The sequence below is a fragment of the Vombatus ursinus genome, unplaced genomic scaffold (assembly GCF_900497805.2).
Source record: "Vombatus ursinus unplaced genomic scaffold, bare-nosed wombat genome assembly UNPS02014798.1, whole genome shotgun sequence".
Classification (NCBI taxonomy): domain Eukaryota; kingdom Metazoa; phylum Chordata; class Mammalia; order Diprotodontia; family Vombatidae; genus Vombatus; species Vombatus ursinus.
Window position 1 is genome coordinate 26,293,780 of NW_020954576.1, and position 18,922 is coordinate 26,312,701.

Here is an 18,922-nt window from a genome sequence, read left to right on the forward strand (position 1 = left end):
TCCCTATTTTTCAATAAGCCTAATCCCAAGGTAGGTACACATGATCCCTCTTCTTCAATCCTCCTCCAGGACCTTGTTCCTTCTCTATTGTGAATATTCAATCTCTGTCTCTCTCTCTCTCCTCACTGGTCCCTTCCTATCTCCATACAAACATGCTTAGGTCTCTTCAGTCCTAACAAAACAAAACAAAACCCAAACAAATATCCTCTTCATCCATGATCTATCTCCCTATCTCTTTTCTCTTATTTAGCGCTAAGATTTTTTAAATAGTCTATATTTGATGCCTGCACTCTTAACACTAGTCATTTTCCTCTACTTCTTGTAATATTCTTTACACTCTCACCATCTTTATATCCATATACATATGGATACATACATCCATAGGAATATTATAATCATTAAGGTTATTAATAAATATTTGTATATTGATTGATTAAGAACTATATGATAATATCAGTATTTAGGACATCTGGTTGCAGTGTTCTGAAGGTATTAAAGGGAGAGACTGGAGGTAAAAAGGACAGCCAAAATTCTTGTTGTTGTTAAGTCATTTTTTAGTTGTATCTGATTCTCCAAGACCCCATTTGGGACTTTCTTGGCAGAGATACTAGAGTGGTTTGCCATTTCCTTCTCTAGCGCATTTTACAAATGAGGAACTGAGGCAAACAGTGTTAAGTCATATGCCCAGGATCACGCAGCTAGTAAATGTCTGAGGCTGGATTTGAACTCAGGAGGATGAGTCTTCCTGACTCCAGGCCTAGAACTCTATCCACTGCACCACCTAGCTGCCCAGTCAAAACTTAGGTGGCACCAAAAGGAAGGGGAGCTCAGTTTTAGCTAATCTTTTGATGAACTATCTCATGCTATTCTTGTGGAGAAGGTGGAGAGATATGAATCAGATGACAATATAATTAGATGGATTCAAAATTGGCTGGATGGCCTAACTCAAAGAGTAGTTGTTAACAGTTCAGCATCAGTGTGGAAGGGCTCTGGTGGAGTACCCTAGGGAACCATGCTTGGTCTTGTTCTGTTTAATGACTTGAATAGAATCAGAGAGGTAATGCTCATCAGATTTGGAGATGACATAGAGTTGGGAAGGATTGCTAATATTCTGGATGACAGTCAGGATCCAAAATGATAATGAAAGGCTAGAACAGTGGGCTGAACCTAGTAAGAGGAAATGCAGTAAGGACAATGTCAAGTCCTGTACTGGCTGGGGTATCAAAAATCATTCATAAGTGTAAGGCTGAGGCATTGGGGATAGACATCAATTGTTCTGAAGAAGATTTGAAGATTTTATTGGACACCAATCCCAACATGAGTCAATGGCAGCTGAAATAGTTAATGTGAACTTAGATTGCATTAAAAGGGGTACAGTTTCTAGAAATAGGGAAGTGATAGTTTCACTTTACTCTGCCCTCATCAAACCTCATCTGGAATACTGTATTCAGTTCTGGGCACTGTGGCATAAGAACAGTATTAATAAAAAGAGTGTCCAGAGATTAGTGACCAGGATGGTGAATCGAAACACATAAGGATCAGTTGAAGGAACCATACATGCTTAGTCTGGAGAAAAGGGGATTCGGGGGGACATAATGGACATCTTTAGGTATTTTAAGGATTGTCTTGAGAAGGACAGAGGAGTCCTGTTCTGTCTAACCCCAGAAATCAGAACCAGAAACAATTAGTGGAAACAGCAAAGAAAACGATTTAGGATTGCTGTCAGGAAAAAAACAAACAAACAAAACAAAACAAACAAACAAACAAAAAAAAAAGCCCCACCTCCTAACAGAATTATTCCAAAGTACAATAGACTGACTTGAGAGGTGATCCATTCTCCTGCTTTGGAGGCCTTTGAGCAGAAATTAGATGATAATTGACAGTTATGTTAACACTGGATTCTTTTCATCATATGAGCTGCATTGGATAACCACTGAGGCTCCTTTCAACTCTCAAAAATCTGAGATTCTGTGATTTTTATGAAATTTTAATCTTTAATTTTGATCTCTCTACTGAACTCTGGACCAGACAGAGGACAGAATATTCACAGAAGAACAGAGAAAACTCTGGAGATCAGTGACAAGGGAAAAACAAAGTTGGCAAATTTGCTTGCGCACTAAGTTGTCTTTACTCTCCTATTCTTGCAATGCGTGCGTGAATCGTGTATTTGCTAAATAATTAAAGCTTCGCTCTACTTTCCCACAATGGGGACAGAAAGCTTAGCAACCAGAAAATACAAGGACATATGTGGAAATTAATAACAAGGAAAAAATAAAGCAAGTAGATTTAATTAGAAAGTTGGATTTCTGCTTGCATATCAATTTCTGCCTGGTTTTGTATATGTAAGGCATAGTGGAAATATGTGAATATTAATTAAATTCAGCTAAGCAAGATTGTACAATGCTATCATCAAAAAAGGTAGGAAAACTGCCCCTCAATAAATTAACCTCAGGATCCTCCAGTGACTAAAACTTCAGCACAATGAACCCACTTGAAATAGTGGTGGGGTGAGGTGGTGATTTTTTTTTTTTTTTTTTAGCAACAAGCCTTTGGACAGAGACAATACTTCTGGAAAAGCAGCTGTGTTAGATTTTGCTCTCTCTTTCTTGAGATACCTATGTTCCTTGTGAAGGAGTTATCAATCAATCACTTAAGTTTGAACTAGCATTTTACCTATCAGCCTTTTTTTTAAAAACTGATATAGCTTTTAGAATCTAAGACAACGGATTGCTAAAATATAATTCTACATTTACCTGGACTTGATTATAAAACTCTATAACCTTCTTTTTCTGAGATGGCCAAGGCTGTAAGCCCAGTTGTTGGGTTGCCATGTCTATTGCTTTCTAGAGGAAAAGAGAAAACCACAATAAATAGATTTTTTTTTAAAAACTGCAATATTATCTTAGGTTCTTATCTGAATATCCTCAAAAATCTCTCTTAATTACCAGTTACTAGACTTTAAGTTATCTTTAACCATCCACTGTTAAAAAATACCACTGGAGGGGCAGCTAGATGGAGCAGTGGATAGAACACAGGCCCTGAAGTCAGGAGGACATGAGTTCAAATCTGGCCTCAGACCAAACACTTGTCGCTTACTAGCTGTGTGACCCTGGGCAAGTCACTTAACCCCAATTACCTAAAAAACAAAACAAAAAAAAAAACTTCTTAAAAAAATACCACTGGATACTTTTCAAAAATTCTATAAATATTTATTAAGCACTTACTATAAGCAAGGTTTTGCACTGGAAATAAAAAGGCAGAATGAAAAATGGCTCCTGACCACAAGGAGCTTATATTCTTCTTCATGAGAAGAATATGGAACATTACAAAAGTTTGTGTTTTGCATATGAATATAGTTGTAGCTACTGTTAAGAGAGATTTGCAATCTTGTAACATATTGCTTCAACAGGAAAACACTAAAACAATCCAGACAGTGCAAGGAATATGTTTTAATAAGAGGCCATTGTATAGTTAATTAAAAAAAAAAACGCCACAAATATTTTACAAGGAAAGGGAGTCTCTGGAGATCATCTGGTCTAATTCCCTCATTTTACACATGAGGAAACTGAAGTCTAGGAGGTTAAGAGACTTGCCCAAAGTCACATAAGCAATGAAGAAGAGTCAGGATTTGAACTGAGTTCCTTTGACTCCAAATGCGGTGCTCTAAGTGTTAGATCTGGGGGATTCAGATACTAGTCTCTCGACTGTAACACCAGCATCTTTCCTTTATACCTGGATGAGAATGGATATTCTGGATGAGAACACTAAGGCAAAAAGAAATTAAATGACTTTCCTAAGGTGGCAAAGCCAGTGGCAGAGTCAGAACTTCTGATTCACAGCTTTTGTATTTGATTCAGTTTGTGAATGCTTATTTTTTCATGAATGTTTATTCATGAAGTGCTTTCTCTTTGGAGACACCGTGCTAGAGGATACAAAGAATAATAAATCCTCTGTGATTTCTGACATTGGTGGTCTCAGTGTGAATCTGATGCCCTTGACAGAGGCACCCTTGAGAGAGAAGGGAAGGGTTCAAAAGGGAATCCCAAAGCACAAGCTTGTTTTTTTTTAACTTTTATTTTATATTTAATTAACAAACATTTAGTTTCTCTCCTTGCCACTCACTTCCTCTTCCTTACCTTTATTATCAACTGGGGGAAAAAAATCAAATTCTTGTAACAAATATGAATAGTCAAACAAAATATTTTGGCCATGGTCAAAAATATATGCCTTATTCTGCACCCTAAGTCTACCACTTCTCTATCAAGAAGGGGGTAGTGTGCTTCTACATAGGTTTTTGGGAAACATGGTTGGTCATTGAATAGATCAAGAATTCTTAAATATTTCAAAGTTCTTAGTCTTTACAATGTTCTTATTGTATAAATTGTTCTCCTAGGTCTGTTCATTTCACTCTGCCTCAGTTTATATAAGTCTTCCCAAGTTTCTCTGAAACTTCCTTTTTTCCTTTCTTATGGCATTATTTTGTTCATATGACATAATTTGTTCATCCATTCACCAACTGATGGACACCTCCTTAGTTTCCAGTTCTTGGTCACCATCAAAAGAACTGCTGAAAATATTATTTTGTATATGTGAGTCCTTTCCCTTACTCTTTGACTGAGTCAAAAGGCACGCACATTTTATTGAATTTTAGGGCCTAGTTATAAATTGCTTTTTAGAATGGTTGGACCACTTTACAACTCTACCACAGTGAACTAGTGTACATGTTTTTCCACAGTCACTCCAACATTTGTTATTTTCCTCTTTTGCCATCTTGGCCAATCTGATGATATAAGATGGAACATGAAAACATGTGTACATTTCTCTATTAATGAGATGAAGTATTTTTTTTTCATATATCTGTTCATAGGTTGGGTTTTTTCTTCGGAAACTTCTTGTTCGTGTCCTTTGATTATCAATTGGGGAAAGGTTCTTATTCTTATAAATCTGCATCATTTCCATATATATGTGTGTGTGTGTAATATATATATATGTATGTATGTATGTATGTACATATATATAAATAAATGAGACCTTTTACCTGAAAAACTTGGGGCAACAATTTTTCCCAGTTAACTGTTTCTCTTATAATTTGAATTGTATCTGTTTTGCTTGTACAACAACTCCTTTAATTTTGTATGTAGTCAAATTATCAATTTTATCCTCTATGATGCTCTCTATGCTTTATTTTATAGGACAGCTAGATGGCATAGTGGATAGAGTGCCGGGCCTGGAGTCAGGAAAACTCATCTTCCTGAGTTCAGATCTGGCCTCAGACACTTATTAACTGTGTGATCATGGGCAAGTCACTTAACCTTATTTGCCTCGGTTTCCTCATCTGTAAAATTAGCTGGAGAAGGAAATGGTAAACCACTCTAATCTCTTTGCCAAGAAAACTTTAAATGGGGTCGCAAAGAGTCAGACATGACTGAATAACAACATTATCATTAACTCTTCCCTTAACAATAAATTTCAAAGGTAAGTTTAAAGACTTCAAAGAATCTTATAATGCAGTTGTTACTGCCCACCTCTTTGATATATTCTGTGCCTAAGATTAAATCAGCTATTAGCATAGTCCAATGCACAAAGATTCACTCAGAAGTATACACAACATAAAGCAACCCAATTATAAACATACAGGGAAAACCACCCTGGTAACCAGAGAGCTCTAAGCTATTCTCATCTGTCTCAAAGAGGTCTTCCCTGGTTATCTTGTTATTTTTTTCCTTATGAATATATAATTCAACTACCATAGTATTATGGCCTAGTATAATAATAGCTAGAAAGCCTGAACTCCCCCTCCTTTTATCTGTTGTCTACAGGCAATCTCAGTGTAAGTCGGATGTGCCAACTTTGCAAAAAGCAGCACCACACTGATTCAGCCCAGACCAAAAAGAAAAAGAGAGAAGAATGAGAACTGAGGGAGGAAGTAGGGTAGATTGACCAGCATGAGTAGCTGCTGTGCAGACCTGAAGAAAAAGGGACTGAAACCCAGCTGGTGCCACTCCTGGCCCTCAGCTCAAGGTATGGACTCAGGCTCGTGAAACCTGAATTCCCCGATGTGGGAGGAGGCTGAGGTAGCTTTGCAGCCCAGACCTCGGAGTTGTATTCACTAGAAAAGAGGGGAGGAAGCTTTCCTCTCTCCCCTCCTCAACTCTACTCCTTCTTTCATGCAAAGCAGATGATGGAAAATAGATTTTGGCTGTCTCTAACATATCCCTATCCCCAGCTTGCCCCACTAGATGCTTTGAGGAACTTCCCTTGAGAAGTCTAGAACTCTCTTGCTTGGTTAAACTGAGTTACTTTGCTCTCAGTGGGAGAGCTCCTTCACTCTGTCTTGTGTCGTATGTATTCTCAGAAAGACTTGAGTTTGAATCCTGTCTCAGACACTTACTAGCTGTGTGACCTTGGGCAAGTCACTTAACCTCAGCTTGCCTCAGTTTCCTCATCTTTAAAATGAGGAAAATAATAGCATCTACGTTACGTAGTTGTTGTGAGGACCAAACGAGATGACATATGTACAGTACTTCACAAACGTCAATGTGCTGCATAAACACTAGCTATTATTGTTATTCTTCAGTTTATTCTCTTTTTCAGATATCTTGAAAATCAGTTTCTCAACATTCTCAAAATTGTGTCTCTCCCAGATATAGATCTCTGTTATGTAAACTTCATCTGGTCCAGTTGCCTTCTACATTTTCTATAGTGCCATTTCTGTTTGCTCACGCACTACATGATTCTGAGATATTAGAGTCCAAAAATGGAGGCCCCATTGTCATTGAAGGGAAGGGAGGAAATAAGCATTTATATAATGCCTACTATGCGCCAGGCACTGTGCTAAGTGCTTTTTACAAATACTATCTCATTTGATCCTTAAGAGGTAGGTGTTATGATTATCCCATTTTACAATTGAGGAAATTGAGGTAAATGGAGGTTAACTAACTTGCCCAGGGTCACACAGCTAGTATCTGTCTGAGACTAGATTTGAACTCAGATCCTCCTGACTTCTGGTTCAGGGTTCTATCCACAATACCACTTAGCTGCCTCATCGAAGAAGAAAGTTATTTGATATAGAAATATTGCTAGAACCTTTTCATTTTTTTTCTGTTGGTTGTCTGCCTTCTAAGTCAGTGATAAAAAAGCTGTATCTTTAAATTTATATGTACCTCCAAGTTAGGCTGCTTCACATCTGGAACTGTAACTTTGGGGAAGATATCTCCCAGAATGCTTTCAAAAAGTGGAACATCTTCAGGAAGAAACTTGGGTAAACTAGCTTCTCTCACTGCCCATATAATGACCAGAACTTCTTCATCTTCAGAAAGCTCTTCATTGGTGTTCCTTTAATAGTGGGGAGTGGGGTGGAGGTGGGGTGAGAGGGAGGAAGGAAGGGCATTAACTTGGAGCAAACAATTGGATATTCTTTGCTAAGACAATATACCATCAATATTATTGCTTCGTATTTTACACAACATATTGTATGTTGCACAATATATACTACATTTCTTATGTTCTACTAAATGCTTTTCCGTGGTTCTTTAATTCTAAACTGGTGTATACTAAAATGGAATGGCAAAGACCTTCACATTGAGGTGACTTGAATAGGATTTCACATTGTGAATATCAGGAGCTAAGTTATTGTTGATGGGCAGCCTAAAAATTGTTTGGGTCTAAGGCAGGTTCCCTACCCTGGAAGCACTCTCGACCTCTTCTTTGACTCTGCTGCTGTCATTGTAGAGGCTGTTCAGGAGTGAGGTCCATTTTTTATTTTTCTCTGCTTCAAGGATTGTGATGGCCCAATAATTTGCCACCAAGTGGCAGCGTCTGGTTGTTGAAACTCTGGGTTGCAATCTGCATTTGTGGAGGCAGTTTCCATACCAGAAATTTCCTAATATAAACAAATCCCCAATCCTCTGCACATTTGCATATCTTCTGGTGTGTGTGTGTGTGTGTGTGTGTGTGTGTAGCTAGATTCTTGAAGTAACAAAATCTCTACAAAAATTAGAGCAATATGTCATTCAGAGGGTAATGGGAGGGAAAGGAGCATGTTGGGTTTGAGTAGGCAGCAACCTATTATTAATGAAGACTCACACAGGAGAAGCAGCATAGAGGGCAGCAGAGAGGTATATGATAGGCACCAATAAACCAGCCATCCAGTGAAAGCCCAGGATGCCCAATGGACATCCTGAATGTTCCATCAGTATCCATGTGTGTCAAGAGCCATATGCTGTGCAGACCCCTTGTACAGGATGTATGGGATGTAATGGAACTTTGCACAGGGTGAGAAGGTGTGGGTGGGCTGCACTTTACACAGACGAAGGGAGCGCCCACATTGATGAGATTGCAGATTCACTGAAATGCTGAAGTAATCACCCGTTAGAGATGCTGTAAAGAAGGGACACTTGCTTTGGGTATAAAGATGCAACCTAATTACCTGTTGGGCACCTGCCAAACCTGAGATTCTGTGCTACTGTTCTCGGACTACATTCATTCTTCTGGGAACTCACTGACTCTAGAATAGATTAAGTAGGCCTAGGTGGAGGAACAAGCCTTCTTTATGTTCTCCAATTCAACTTATAAATTCTGGTACAAAGTCTTAAGTGAGCTGACTCTGGAAAGCAGCATTGGCCATTTCTTTGCTGATATTCAGAACATACTGTGATTTAGGAGTGAAGGTGGCATTAGAGGCAACTCCCCTCCCCCCACAAAAAATCCCCAAATCCAAAACAAAACACAACAACCTATTTGCAAATAATTTTATAGTATGTCATACGTCATATACTTTCTGATGATGGATATATCTTAAGAACTATCCTATCAGTATATGTACTCAGTATTTTTGATTACAAGTATATCAGAAGCAGCTAGGTGGCTCAGTGCATAGAGTGCTGGGCCTGAAGTCAAGAAGATGTGAGTTCAATTCTAGCCTCAGAAACTTAATAGCTGTGACCCTGGGCAAGTCACTTAATTTCTTCCTCCCTTAATTTTTTCATCCATAATATATGGATGATAAGTAGCATGTACTTCCCAGAATAAAATGAGATAATATTTTTAAAGTGCTTTGTAAATGTTAAAAGTGCTATATAAATGCTAGTTATTATTTTGTTATTGCTATTATTATTATTATTATCAATCAATCAAAATTTCTCAAAAGAAAGTTTCTCTAAAAGGCTATGTCCCAGACTAAATATGGGATGGGCAAAATCCATAATTATCATCAGTATCTCAAATACAGTTATCCCTTCCACATCATGCAGATTAGGGGCATGGTGCCCCCATGATCTGAAAAATCCACATAAAATTTTTTGGTCCTCCCTTCATACCAGAGAAGAAGTTTCAATTATTATGGTATTAAAAGATAAAATATGTTGACATTTTACAATACTATACATGTATTTTATGCATTTCTGAGTTTCTAAACTTTTTCCACATTATTTGCTGGCCTTTGCATGTCATCTGTGGCTTCTGCTAAAGTCCTAAAAAATTTCCATTTAATTTCTTATGCTGACCCACAATATATCGAAATTGTGATGGGGAAAGTTGCAAGGTAGAAGGAATAACTTTATGTTCCTTCTCTATGTTCTGCCATGTTTCTCAGGGAAGGGGGCCAAGCTCAAGCTGAAGCAGGTATGGTGGTGGCTGAAAAGGCCAAAGGGTTTCAAGGGGGGCGTCCCAGCACTTTGGACTCTAATGACAATAGAATATGAACATGCATGAGTGGAAAGAAGTGTGCTTTTTTTTTGTTTCCAGTCAGTAAGTCCTCTGATTGGAGACAGTAGAAGGTGGACATAAAGTTGCTCCTCCCAGATCCTTCAAAGCCAGGGTAGCTGTTTCATCATTTCCCACTCAGCTATTCTGGATTTCATTGCCTCCAGAAGCTCATCTTCCTGCAAGATCACGTCAACTCTGAGACTCTCATTTCCTCTGTACACTGAGTCCTTGGGGCCTCTCCTTCCCTCTAATTGGAGAGGGTGGACATCTAAGAGCTCTTCTCTGATCCTCCATTTAAGGAGGGTGCCTAGGGCAGACATGTCATCATTTCCCACCTGGCTGCAAATCTTCATCTCTTCCTTCCCGCTCAAATTACCTTTCCCCCCCACCTCCCACCCCAGGGTATGAGCTCCTTGTGGGCAGGGACTGTCTTTTGCCTTTCTTTTATCCCCAGAGTTTTACACAATAGTAAGCTCCTCACTGACTAACTGATTGAATTTATCTGTTACACATCTTTAGATCCTCCCAATATTCTCTTATCCTTTTGACTGATGACTCATTGTAAGAAAGAACAATGGTTACTTATACTCCAGCCAGTTCCTTTTTCTTCCTTCCTTCCTTCCTTCCTTCCTTCCTTCCTTCCTTCCTTCCTTCTTTCCTTCCTTCCTTCTTTCCTTCCTTCCTTCCTTTTTCTTTTTTTTTCTTTCTTTTTTTGGGGGGGTTATAGACCCCAGTGGTGGTCTGATGATGCCTGTGGACCCCTTCTAAAAATATTTTCAAATGTATAAAATACATAGGATTGCAAAGAAATCCAAGTATATTGAAATAAGATGTCGTTTTTTTCCCATCTAACTTCATGGCCAGCAAAATCTGTCCACAGGCCCCTTGTGGGTCCCAAGTTAAGAATGCTTGTTCCAAACCAAGTTTTTCCTCTCCATGAAAGAGCGCTAATGGGAATGATGGAGTGGAAGTACACATCAGCTCCTCTCCTTTCCTTCGGGCCCCTAGAATGTCCCATTCTTTATTGTGTTGTCTCAATCAGCCTACCTTGGGCTTCTGGATGATCATTTCATCTCTTATTAATATTTCTATAATTTAACTTCTAAATCATATTTGACTTACATTCTGTACTCCCTTTTCTTTCGATCAGCCATGATTAGCACTGTCTTTATTGCTCTCATGCCAAAGTCATAATGATCCTAAGGAAAAAAATAGATATGAGTTACTAAAAAAAAAAAAAGGACTATTTTCAGATGAACACATATCAATTTTTTTGTCAAAAGGGTGTGTGTGTGTGTGTGTGTGTGTGTGTGTGTGTGTGTATGTGTGTGTGTGTGTACATGACTATGATAAGAATACGGGAAATCCTGACTCGGTTCTAGATTTGCCACCCTCTGCCATCTATTTCTCCTCTACCTAACCCACCCCCAGGTAGTGGCACAGAGTGCTGGGCCTAGAGTCAGGAAGACCTGAATTCAAATCCAACTTCATTCACTTACTAGCTGTGTGACCCCAGGCAAGTCCCTTGACCTCTGTTTGCCTCAGTTTCCTCATCTGTTAAATGGGGATGATAACAGCATCTACCTCCCAGGATTTTTTGAGGATCAAATGAGATAATAAATATTAAGTGCTTAACACAATTCCTGGCACATAAGTGCCATACAAATGTTAGCTATCATTATATTATTGTCATCATTATTATTACTCTTCATTTGGATACAGGCCCCTTCTAAAAAGAGACATAATTATTAGATGCTCAGGAGAGGGGCTGAAGATCATTGGCATTTAACTGATAGAATGAGCAAGCGCTCTCTGTTTTGATGAGAAAAACTGGGAAGAACATGGACAGGGAGAGAGTTTTGGAGAGAAAGGAGACCTGTCTGAAGTATCAGGAACAAATACACACAGATATATCTATTCGAGGGGCTCTCTAGAATCTATTTCTCATGATTGAGAAGGGTGTTCTATAATGCAAAAGAAGAGACATTCCACCATCACCTCCTTCAGGAGACTATAAACTCCTTGAAGTCAGGGACTACTCTTCTTTCTGTTTTTGCATTTTCAGAGCGTAACACAACATCATGTACTTGATAAATGCTTGGTGGATTGAGATGTGTTCATCCCCTTTGTCCGCACGGGTTTGGGAGCAGAGAGGAAGCAGGTGGCTCTGGGAACGTTGCCCCAAATCCAGCTAAAAGGCAGAACTCCTGGACAGTTTTGATTTCCTGTGGAGGGTGTTCTCTTCACTAGCCAGGTTAGCATCAGGACACTTGTCTATTGGTAGAATCCCTTCTTCCCGTGGCTCTTTCTGCTTCCTTGGGCTCTTAGGCTCCAAGACCAGGAGGAACAAGCAAAATAGTAGAATTTAGAACAATGAGCAGTGTGGATTAGTGGAAAGGACACCACTCTGGGAGTCAGAAGAATCTGAGAGTGATACTTCCTAGCTGTTTAACCTTTTGCTCAATTTATGAAAGACTTCCATTAATGCCATGCTATCATTTCAGGAAGCCTCAATCCCAGATTGAATTTCAAGATGAACTGCGTTGTTATGACTTTTCCTTCTCTTATTTACTTTCCCTTTCTTTGTTACTAGGTAGGGGTAGTAAAATCACATTTGACTAGCTACATGTTTGCAAAATATGGAACCTGTCCGAGGTTTAACTTTTCCTTATCTGTAAAATGACACTAATAATACTTGGACTCCATCCCTCAGAAGGCTGTTGTGAGGAAAGGTATTTAGTTCAAGCCTGAAGAGCTACACAAATGATTACATTTTACTTCAAGTCTTATTTTTAAAGTTACCTGTATCAGGCCTGTTTTTCTGAATTAGAGAAAATAAGTAGGTTATTTAATAAAAAGAATTGTTTATTGTTACCTTTAAAATATCATCTAGTGCTTTGAGAAAAGCAATTCATTACCTGGTATGAAAGTTGCTTGATAGCTAGTTCATAAAGGTTAATGAGTTTGGCTGACAGTGGTTTTGCAGATTTGAAACCTGCTGCAAACAGCATTATTTCAGCAATCAATTGATAGTGGGGTACCATCATCACCACTGGCCGAAACAGAGATTTTAAGTTATCTGGGAGTTCCACACGTCCTTTATATCTTAAAAACAGGGGAAAACACTTCTCAATCTTTAATTTTTTTCAAACAATTTTTTCCTTAAACATAAGAATAATATTTCTACAACTGGTGTTAAATTGTGTATTATTGTTATTCTTATGTGTCTTGATAATTCTTAATTTAAATGAATGAAAAGAAAATATTTGTTAGAGTCCTAAGCTATAAAGTATGAAACCTAGCCCTTGATAAAGCTAAGTGGGAAAATGTAAATATAGAAAGAACACTTATACCAAGTGTGATTTAGCAAATGATGAGATAGATATATGTACACAATTAAACTTTATGTATTTGGGGCAGAATTTTGCTTATAAATGCTAATTGTTGTTAGTCTTTTGGGTCTGGCAATAAAACTATATTGATTTTGTCTTTTTTGAGAGGGAGAAAGATTTGGATTCCAGGCCTGTCTTGCATACTTACTAACTTATACAATTAGTCACAGGTAAGTCACTAAACTTCTTGGTCTGTTTCAATATTCATAAAATGGGGGATAATAATCCTGGCACTACCTCTTTCATATGATGTTTTTGAGGAGGATGGTTTGCAAACCTGAACATATTCTATATCTGAGTTATTATTTTGTCACTCAATCCCTCGTTAATTGGTCTTTGGGCATCTCTGGGTGTAGGTCAAGGAAGATGAATTCCATAAGAGGGAGACTGTGTCTCTTGAAGTTAGCTTCTGGGAATATCTATATGATAGCATAACAACTCATTGAAAAATGAAAAACAGTCAACCAACTAGGCATCTTTGTGAATACTGTTGTTTAGATGACACTAAAAATTGATGATATTAAAAGAAATGAATTGACCAGTTATTTTTGTATCAACAATAGAGGTGAGGCAGGTTGGTGGCTCAGTGGATAGAATATTGAACCAAGAGTTGGGATGATCTGAGTTAGAATCAGGCTGTAAGGCATTTACTAGTTTAACCTCTGTTGTTGAACTTCTACCTGTTTCAGTTTCCTCAGCTATAAAAAGAGGATGATAATAGCACTTATCTCCCAGGGTGGTTGTGAAGATCAAATGAACAAATACTTGTAAAGAAGTTTGCAAACCTTAAAGTGCTATATAAATGCCAGGCATTATCATTATTAGTATTATCATCATCATAGTTATTTTATATCCAAGTGCCTACTACATTGACATGTAGACAGTAAGTATCCAATGAGAGTTAGATGGTTAAATCCAGTTCAACAAATATTTACTGAATATCTACTATTGCATGTGCTTAGTGTCATGACTTCAAGAGGAGCTGACCCCATTCCCCTCTGTTGGAACTTAAAATGTGGTTTACTGTGTGGGTTCCATTTCAGACAGATGCACTGTTGTATTTACTGATGAGAGGGCAGGGGGAAATAGGGGTGGGAAAGAGGGGGGGAGGAGGGTAAGAAGGCAGGGCTAGCCAAATGACAAGCATAATTTTGGAAAACTCTCCCAGAGTGCCAAATGAAATTAAGACAAGGGTAGAATTTAGCCTCAGACCTATTGAGATTTCTCATGCCTCCCGTAGACTCACTGTTACTTACCCAGGATTCAAGGTGACAAAGACTGCACAGGACAGGTTGATTCGGATATCTTTTCCTTCTAGTAAAAACCTAAAATTTATTACATTTTTAAAAATCAGTAGCAGAAAGAAATGTTCTCTCCAAGCAAACAGGTATCATAAATCTCCTAATGTTATGTTATGATTAATTTTTTAAAAAAATAAGCCATTACTAAATAATAGCCAAAAAACCCACAAACAAACCAAAAGAAAAAATTATCACTTTTATAAAACTCCCAAAGAGTAAGCCTATAAGGGGGCTTAATTTAATCAATCATTCAGTCAGCAAGCATTCATTAAATGCCTACTGTGGAACAGGTACTGTTTAATTTAATGACTCAAGCACAAATTTGGAAAAATCAGATTGCCTAACTGGTTAATCATTTCCACAAAATAAGTAAATTATAGCTTTTACAATTAAACTGAATTCCTTCTTCTAGGCATGGGGTTTATTTTGGGAGAAATAGAATAGAAAAAAGATTTACTTTTTTATATTGGACACTAAAAATCCTCCCACAGTATATTTTCTAAGAGCAGAGCTTTCCATCACTGTCCCTAGACTTACATTAATATCATACTAATTCAGAATAATGAGGGTGAGTATATGTGTCCAATGTGATGATAATAAGGATGAAATATGTAACACATTTATTTTTAACACTAAGGTTTGGTCTCAAATGTGAGGTAAATTAATCTAAAATGTTTAATTGATGGAAGACTTCGATTAATGCCGGGTTATTGTTGCAGGAAGCCTCAATCCCAGATTAAATTCCAAAATGAACCGGTCAGATTACAACTTTTCCTTCTCTTATTTACTTTCCCTTTCTTTGCTACTAGGTAGGGGTAGTAAAATCACGTTTGACTAGTTAGGCAGAGGAGAAATATCAAGGCTAATAGATCCCTGGGACACAAAGTCAAAGGATATTTCTCTAACTGGTACTAAATTGTACATTATTGTTATTCTGATGTATCTTGATAATTCTTAGTTTAAATGAATGAAAAGAAAGTATTTGTTAGAGTCCTAAACTATAAAGTATGAAACCTAGCCCTTGATAAAGCTAAGTGGAAAAATGTAAATATAGAAAGAACACTTAAACCAATCCTCCTAGTAATTTTTCTAAAACGCAGGTTTAATCATGTCATTCCCCCCTTTCCTCCCTGATCTCAAAAGGCTTCAGTTGGTCCCTATCTCTTCCAGGATAACCTAGCTTCTCTCTCCTCCCCTTCCCAGTTTTCTTCCACACCTTCCCTCCCACCCCCACCCCCAAACCATGTACTCTTTCATCCAGTGGCAGTGGCCTCCTCGTTGTTCCTTGTACAAGGTACCCCATTCACCTTACTTTGAGTATTTTCTCTGCCTGTCTCCTATGCCTGGAATTCTCTCCCTCCTCATATCCGTCTCCTGGCTTCCTTCAAGTCTCAGTTAATATCTTATTTCCTACAGGAAGTCTTTCCTAATCTCTCTTAATTCTAGTGCTTCTCTTCTATTGGTTATTTCTAATACACCCAGTATATATCTTGTTTGCACATAGCTATTTACATGTTATCTCCGCCATTAGACTATAAGGGCAGGAACTGCCTTTTGTCTTTCTTTGTATCCCCAGAGCTTAGCGTGGTACCTGAAACTGTAGGTGTTTAATAAATGTTTACTGCACAGATTATCTAATTCAATCTCATTTCATAGATGAGGACACTTGCAGCCCAGAAAGTTTAAATGACTTGCCCCAAGACCACACATTTCAGAACAGAATTCAAACTCAGAACAGCTGATTCCATATCCAGAATGCTTTCTATTACATAAATTTGCCTTTATAAAGCAACAATAAACTTTTTTGTTTACTACTCAGTCAGTCAAATGACATGTATTTATGGAGTGCTTATTAAGTTTCAATGAGGATACAGAGAAAAATGAATCACTCTGTGTTCTCAGAGACCTGGCATCCTCTCAGGGGAAACAGCATGTATGTAAATTAATATAGACAAAATACATGGTGTCCCAAAAGTCTTTAGAGCTTTAACATCTTAAAAGTGTAGTAAGACTTAGGGGGAGGCCCTGTATGTACAAGATAATACAAGGTGAATTATGATCAACTTTTTAACACATTTCCCTCATTTTTGACTATCCTTACTTTGACCCAACATGATAGAACTTTCAATATTTTGTATACACAGGCCCCAGAGACTTGTCTGTTCCTACTGGGAAATCAGTCATTCCTGGGGTATGATAGATGACCTTGTGCTCATTTCTTTTATTTATTTGAGTTGGTAAACTCGTTCCATATCTCATTTATTCTTCCTGCCTGCCACCAAAGATCATCAAATACATGACATATGTAAAGTGATTCACAAACATTACAACATAAAATAAATCTATCATTATTATTATTCGGGGGGCGGGGGTTTGGAGTTGAAAAAAAAAAACCAGCCTCCTTACTAGTAGACTACTTGTAATCCCTTCCTTCATAATAAAGCTCCCCACCAAAAACTGTTATGGTTACAACAAACACAGTTTGTTTCCCCCTCCAATAATACAGCTGGGTAGTGCAGTGAATAAAGTGCCAGGCCTGGAGTCAGGAGCACTCATCTTCCTGAGTTCAAATCTGGTCTCAGACACTTATTAGGTGTGTGACCCTGGGCAAGTCACTTAACTCTGTTTGCCTCAGTTTCCTCATCCATAAAAAGGAGAAGGAAATAGCAGTTTCTGCCAAGAAAAACCTAGATGGGGTCATGAAGAGTCAGACATGACTGAAATGACTGGGTAACAACAACAAATGAATGTTAACCCATTTTTTTTTAATAATAAGAATTATGGATTCCCTAAATTGAAGGTAAAAAGAAAAAAACTCCTTAATTTCATGATCTGGGGTTTTAAGAATCTATTTTCTCATGAGTAAGACTATGAAAATGTGCTATTTTGAGCTTTTTTTTATTTAGGAATCTAAAATATTATTTCTGAATTATCATGAATTATAAATTAGTAGAATCTGAATTAATGATTTCTTACTAAATTTTACTGTTAAGAAACTCAAAGCATCTACTGGGGTTAGATGTACAGTAAAGAATTTTTTTCTAGCTCTTTTAAATTTGGTTTATATTTTAAATATCTGTCCCAACCTAAAATACACTATTCTAAAACATTCAGTTTTCAGTTGTTTCATGGTATAGTGGGAAAATATTCAAGTGGTCTTAGTGCAAGGAGATCCAGCTTGAAATTCCACCCTGGTAATTATGAATTCTTATCAGTTTTGCTGAATCACTGAACATCTCTGAGTCCTAGGTACCTTGGTGATTTCATCAGCTCCCATGGATTCAATGACTATTTCTATATAGGTGATTCTCAGATCTATTTGCCTAGCCCATGCTCTCTCCTGATCTCTGGGCTCACATTTCCAACTGCCTATTTGACACCTTAAACTGTATGTCCCATAAATGCTTAAAACTGAATATATCCCAAAATGAATGGTCTTCACTTGGGTGAAGATCCAGTAAAGACAGAGAAGGAACTATCCAAGAGGAAGGAGGAGAGATAGCAGTATCATGAAAACCTAGAGAGAAGACAGTATCAAGTGGTTTTCGGAGAGGTCAAGAAGGAGGAGGAATGAGACAGGGACACGAGACAGGGTAATTAAGAGATCACTAGTAATTCTGGAGAGAGAGCAGCTCAGAGAGAGGTAAAGGAGGATGGAGGCTGCCTCAATTACACTCTCATTCAAGGTCTTTCCCCAGAGACATGCCCATCTGCCTGAAGTGCCAGGAATCCTAATTATGGACCAGACACTTGATATCAAACATGTAGATACCTTTCTTTTGAGGGGATGGATACTGGTTTATTCCTAAAATCTGAACAAAATTTCTTGTGAAGGGCAGAAAATTAGTGACTAGAAATTTCAAACTTTGATACTAATTATTTGTCTCCACAGGAACATTTGCACCAAATTTCTCCTTTTCCTTTTGGAAAATCTGGTCACTCTATTTCGAAATATTATGTTAAGTAGTGATACAATGATATGATGATCAGGACATTTTATATTTAATGATGTACCCATGTGCAATCCAGTAATGTATTTATATAAGTAACAAAGGCTACATAATATTAGTTAAGTAAATTAACCAAATAGCTTTTAAGCATCAATGAGAATATGGTATGTCACATGTAAAATACATACCGGTGAGAATGATTATCTTTGGCTGCCTTAATTGTTTGCATCTGTGAGGCAATCACGGAAAGTACTTCCATATCAATTCGATTGAACTCATCAAAGCAACACCATGCTCCAGATTGAACTATTCCAAAGAAGAATTTTCCTATCATCTTAATAAAAGATAAATTATTGAAATTAGTAATGATTGTAATTGTATACTCTTCTATTGTTAAAACACTTAAAATTATTCATTAGTTAACATATGTAATATTCTTTCTGGTTATATTCATATGATATTTAAGCTATTAAAGCTTCAATTTTTACTAAGACTTTTGAGATACTCTGTATATTCACATATATTTTTAAAAAGTTACGTTACTAGCTACTACTAGCTAGGAGTAGATAGAGTC

At 37.6% G+C, this 18,922-nt stretch overlaps 1 protein-coding gene across 1 annotated transcript in view; it reads right to left on the reverse strand.

The window, feature by feature from the left end:
• LOC114049395 (dynein heavy chain 14, axonemal-like) overlaps nt 1-18,922 on the reverse strand; it is a 343,809-nt gene that overhangs the window by 207,863 nt on the left and 117,024 nt on the right. The window contains exons 30-35 of the mRNA XM_027870678.1: nt 18,537-18,682; nt 14,354-14,422; nt 12,624-12,810; nt 10,828-10,904; nt 7,164-7,335; nt 2,754-2,843 (exon numbers count right to left, since the gene is read on the reverse strand). Of these exons, the coding sequence (XP_027726479.1) occupies nt 2,754-2,843; nt 7,164-7,335; nt 10,828-10,904; nt 12,624-12,810; nt 14,354-14,422; nt 18,537-18,682 (741 nt within the window). The remainder of the gene's footprint in view (nt 1-2,753; nt 2,844-7,163; nt 7,336-10,827; nt 10,905-12,623; nt 12,811-14,353; nt 14,423-18,536; nt 18,683-18,922) is intronic.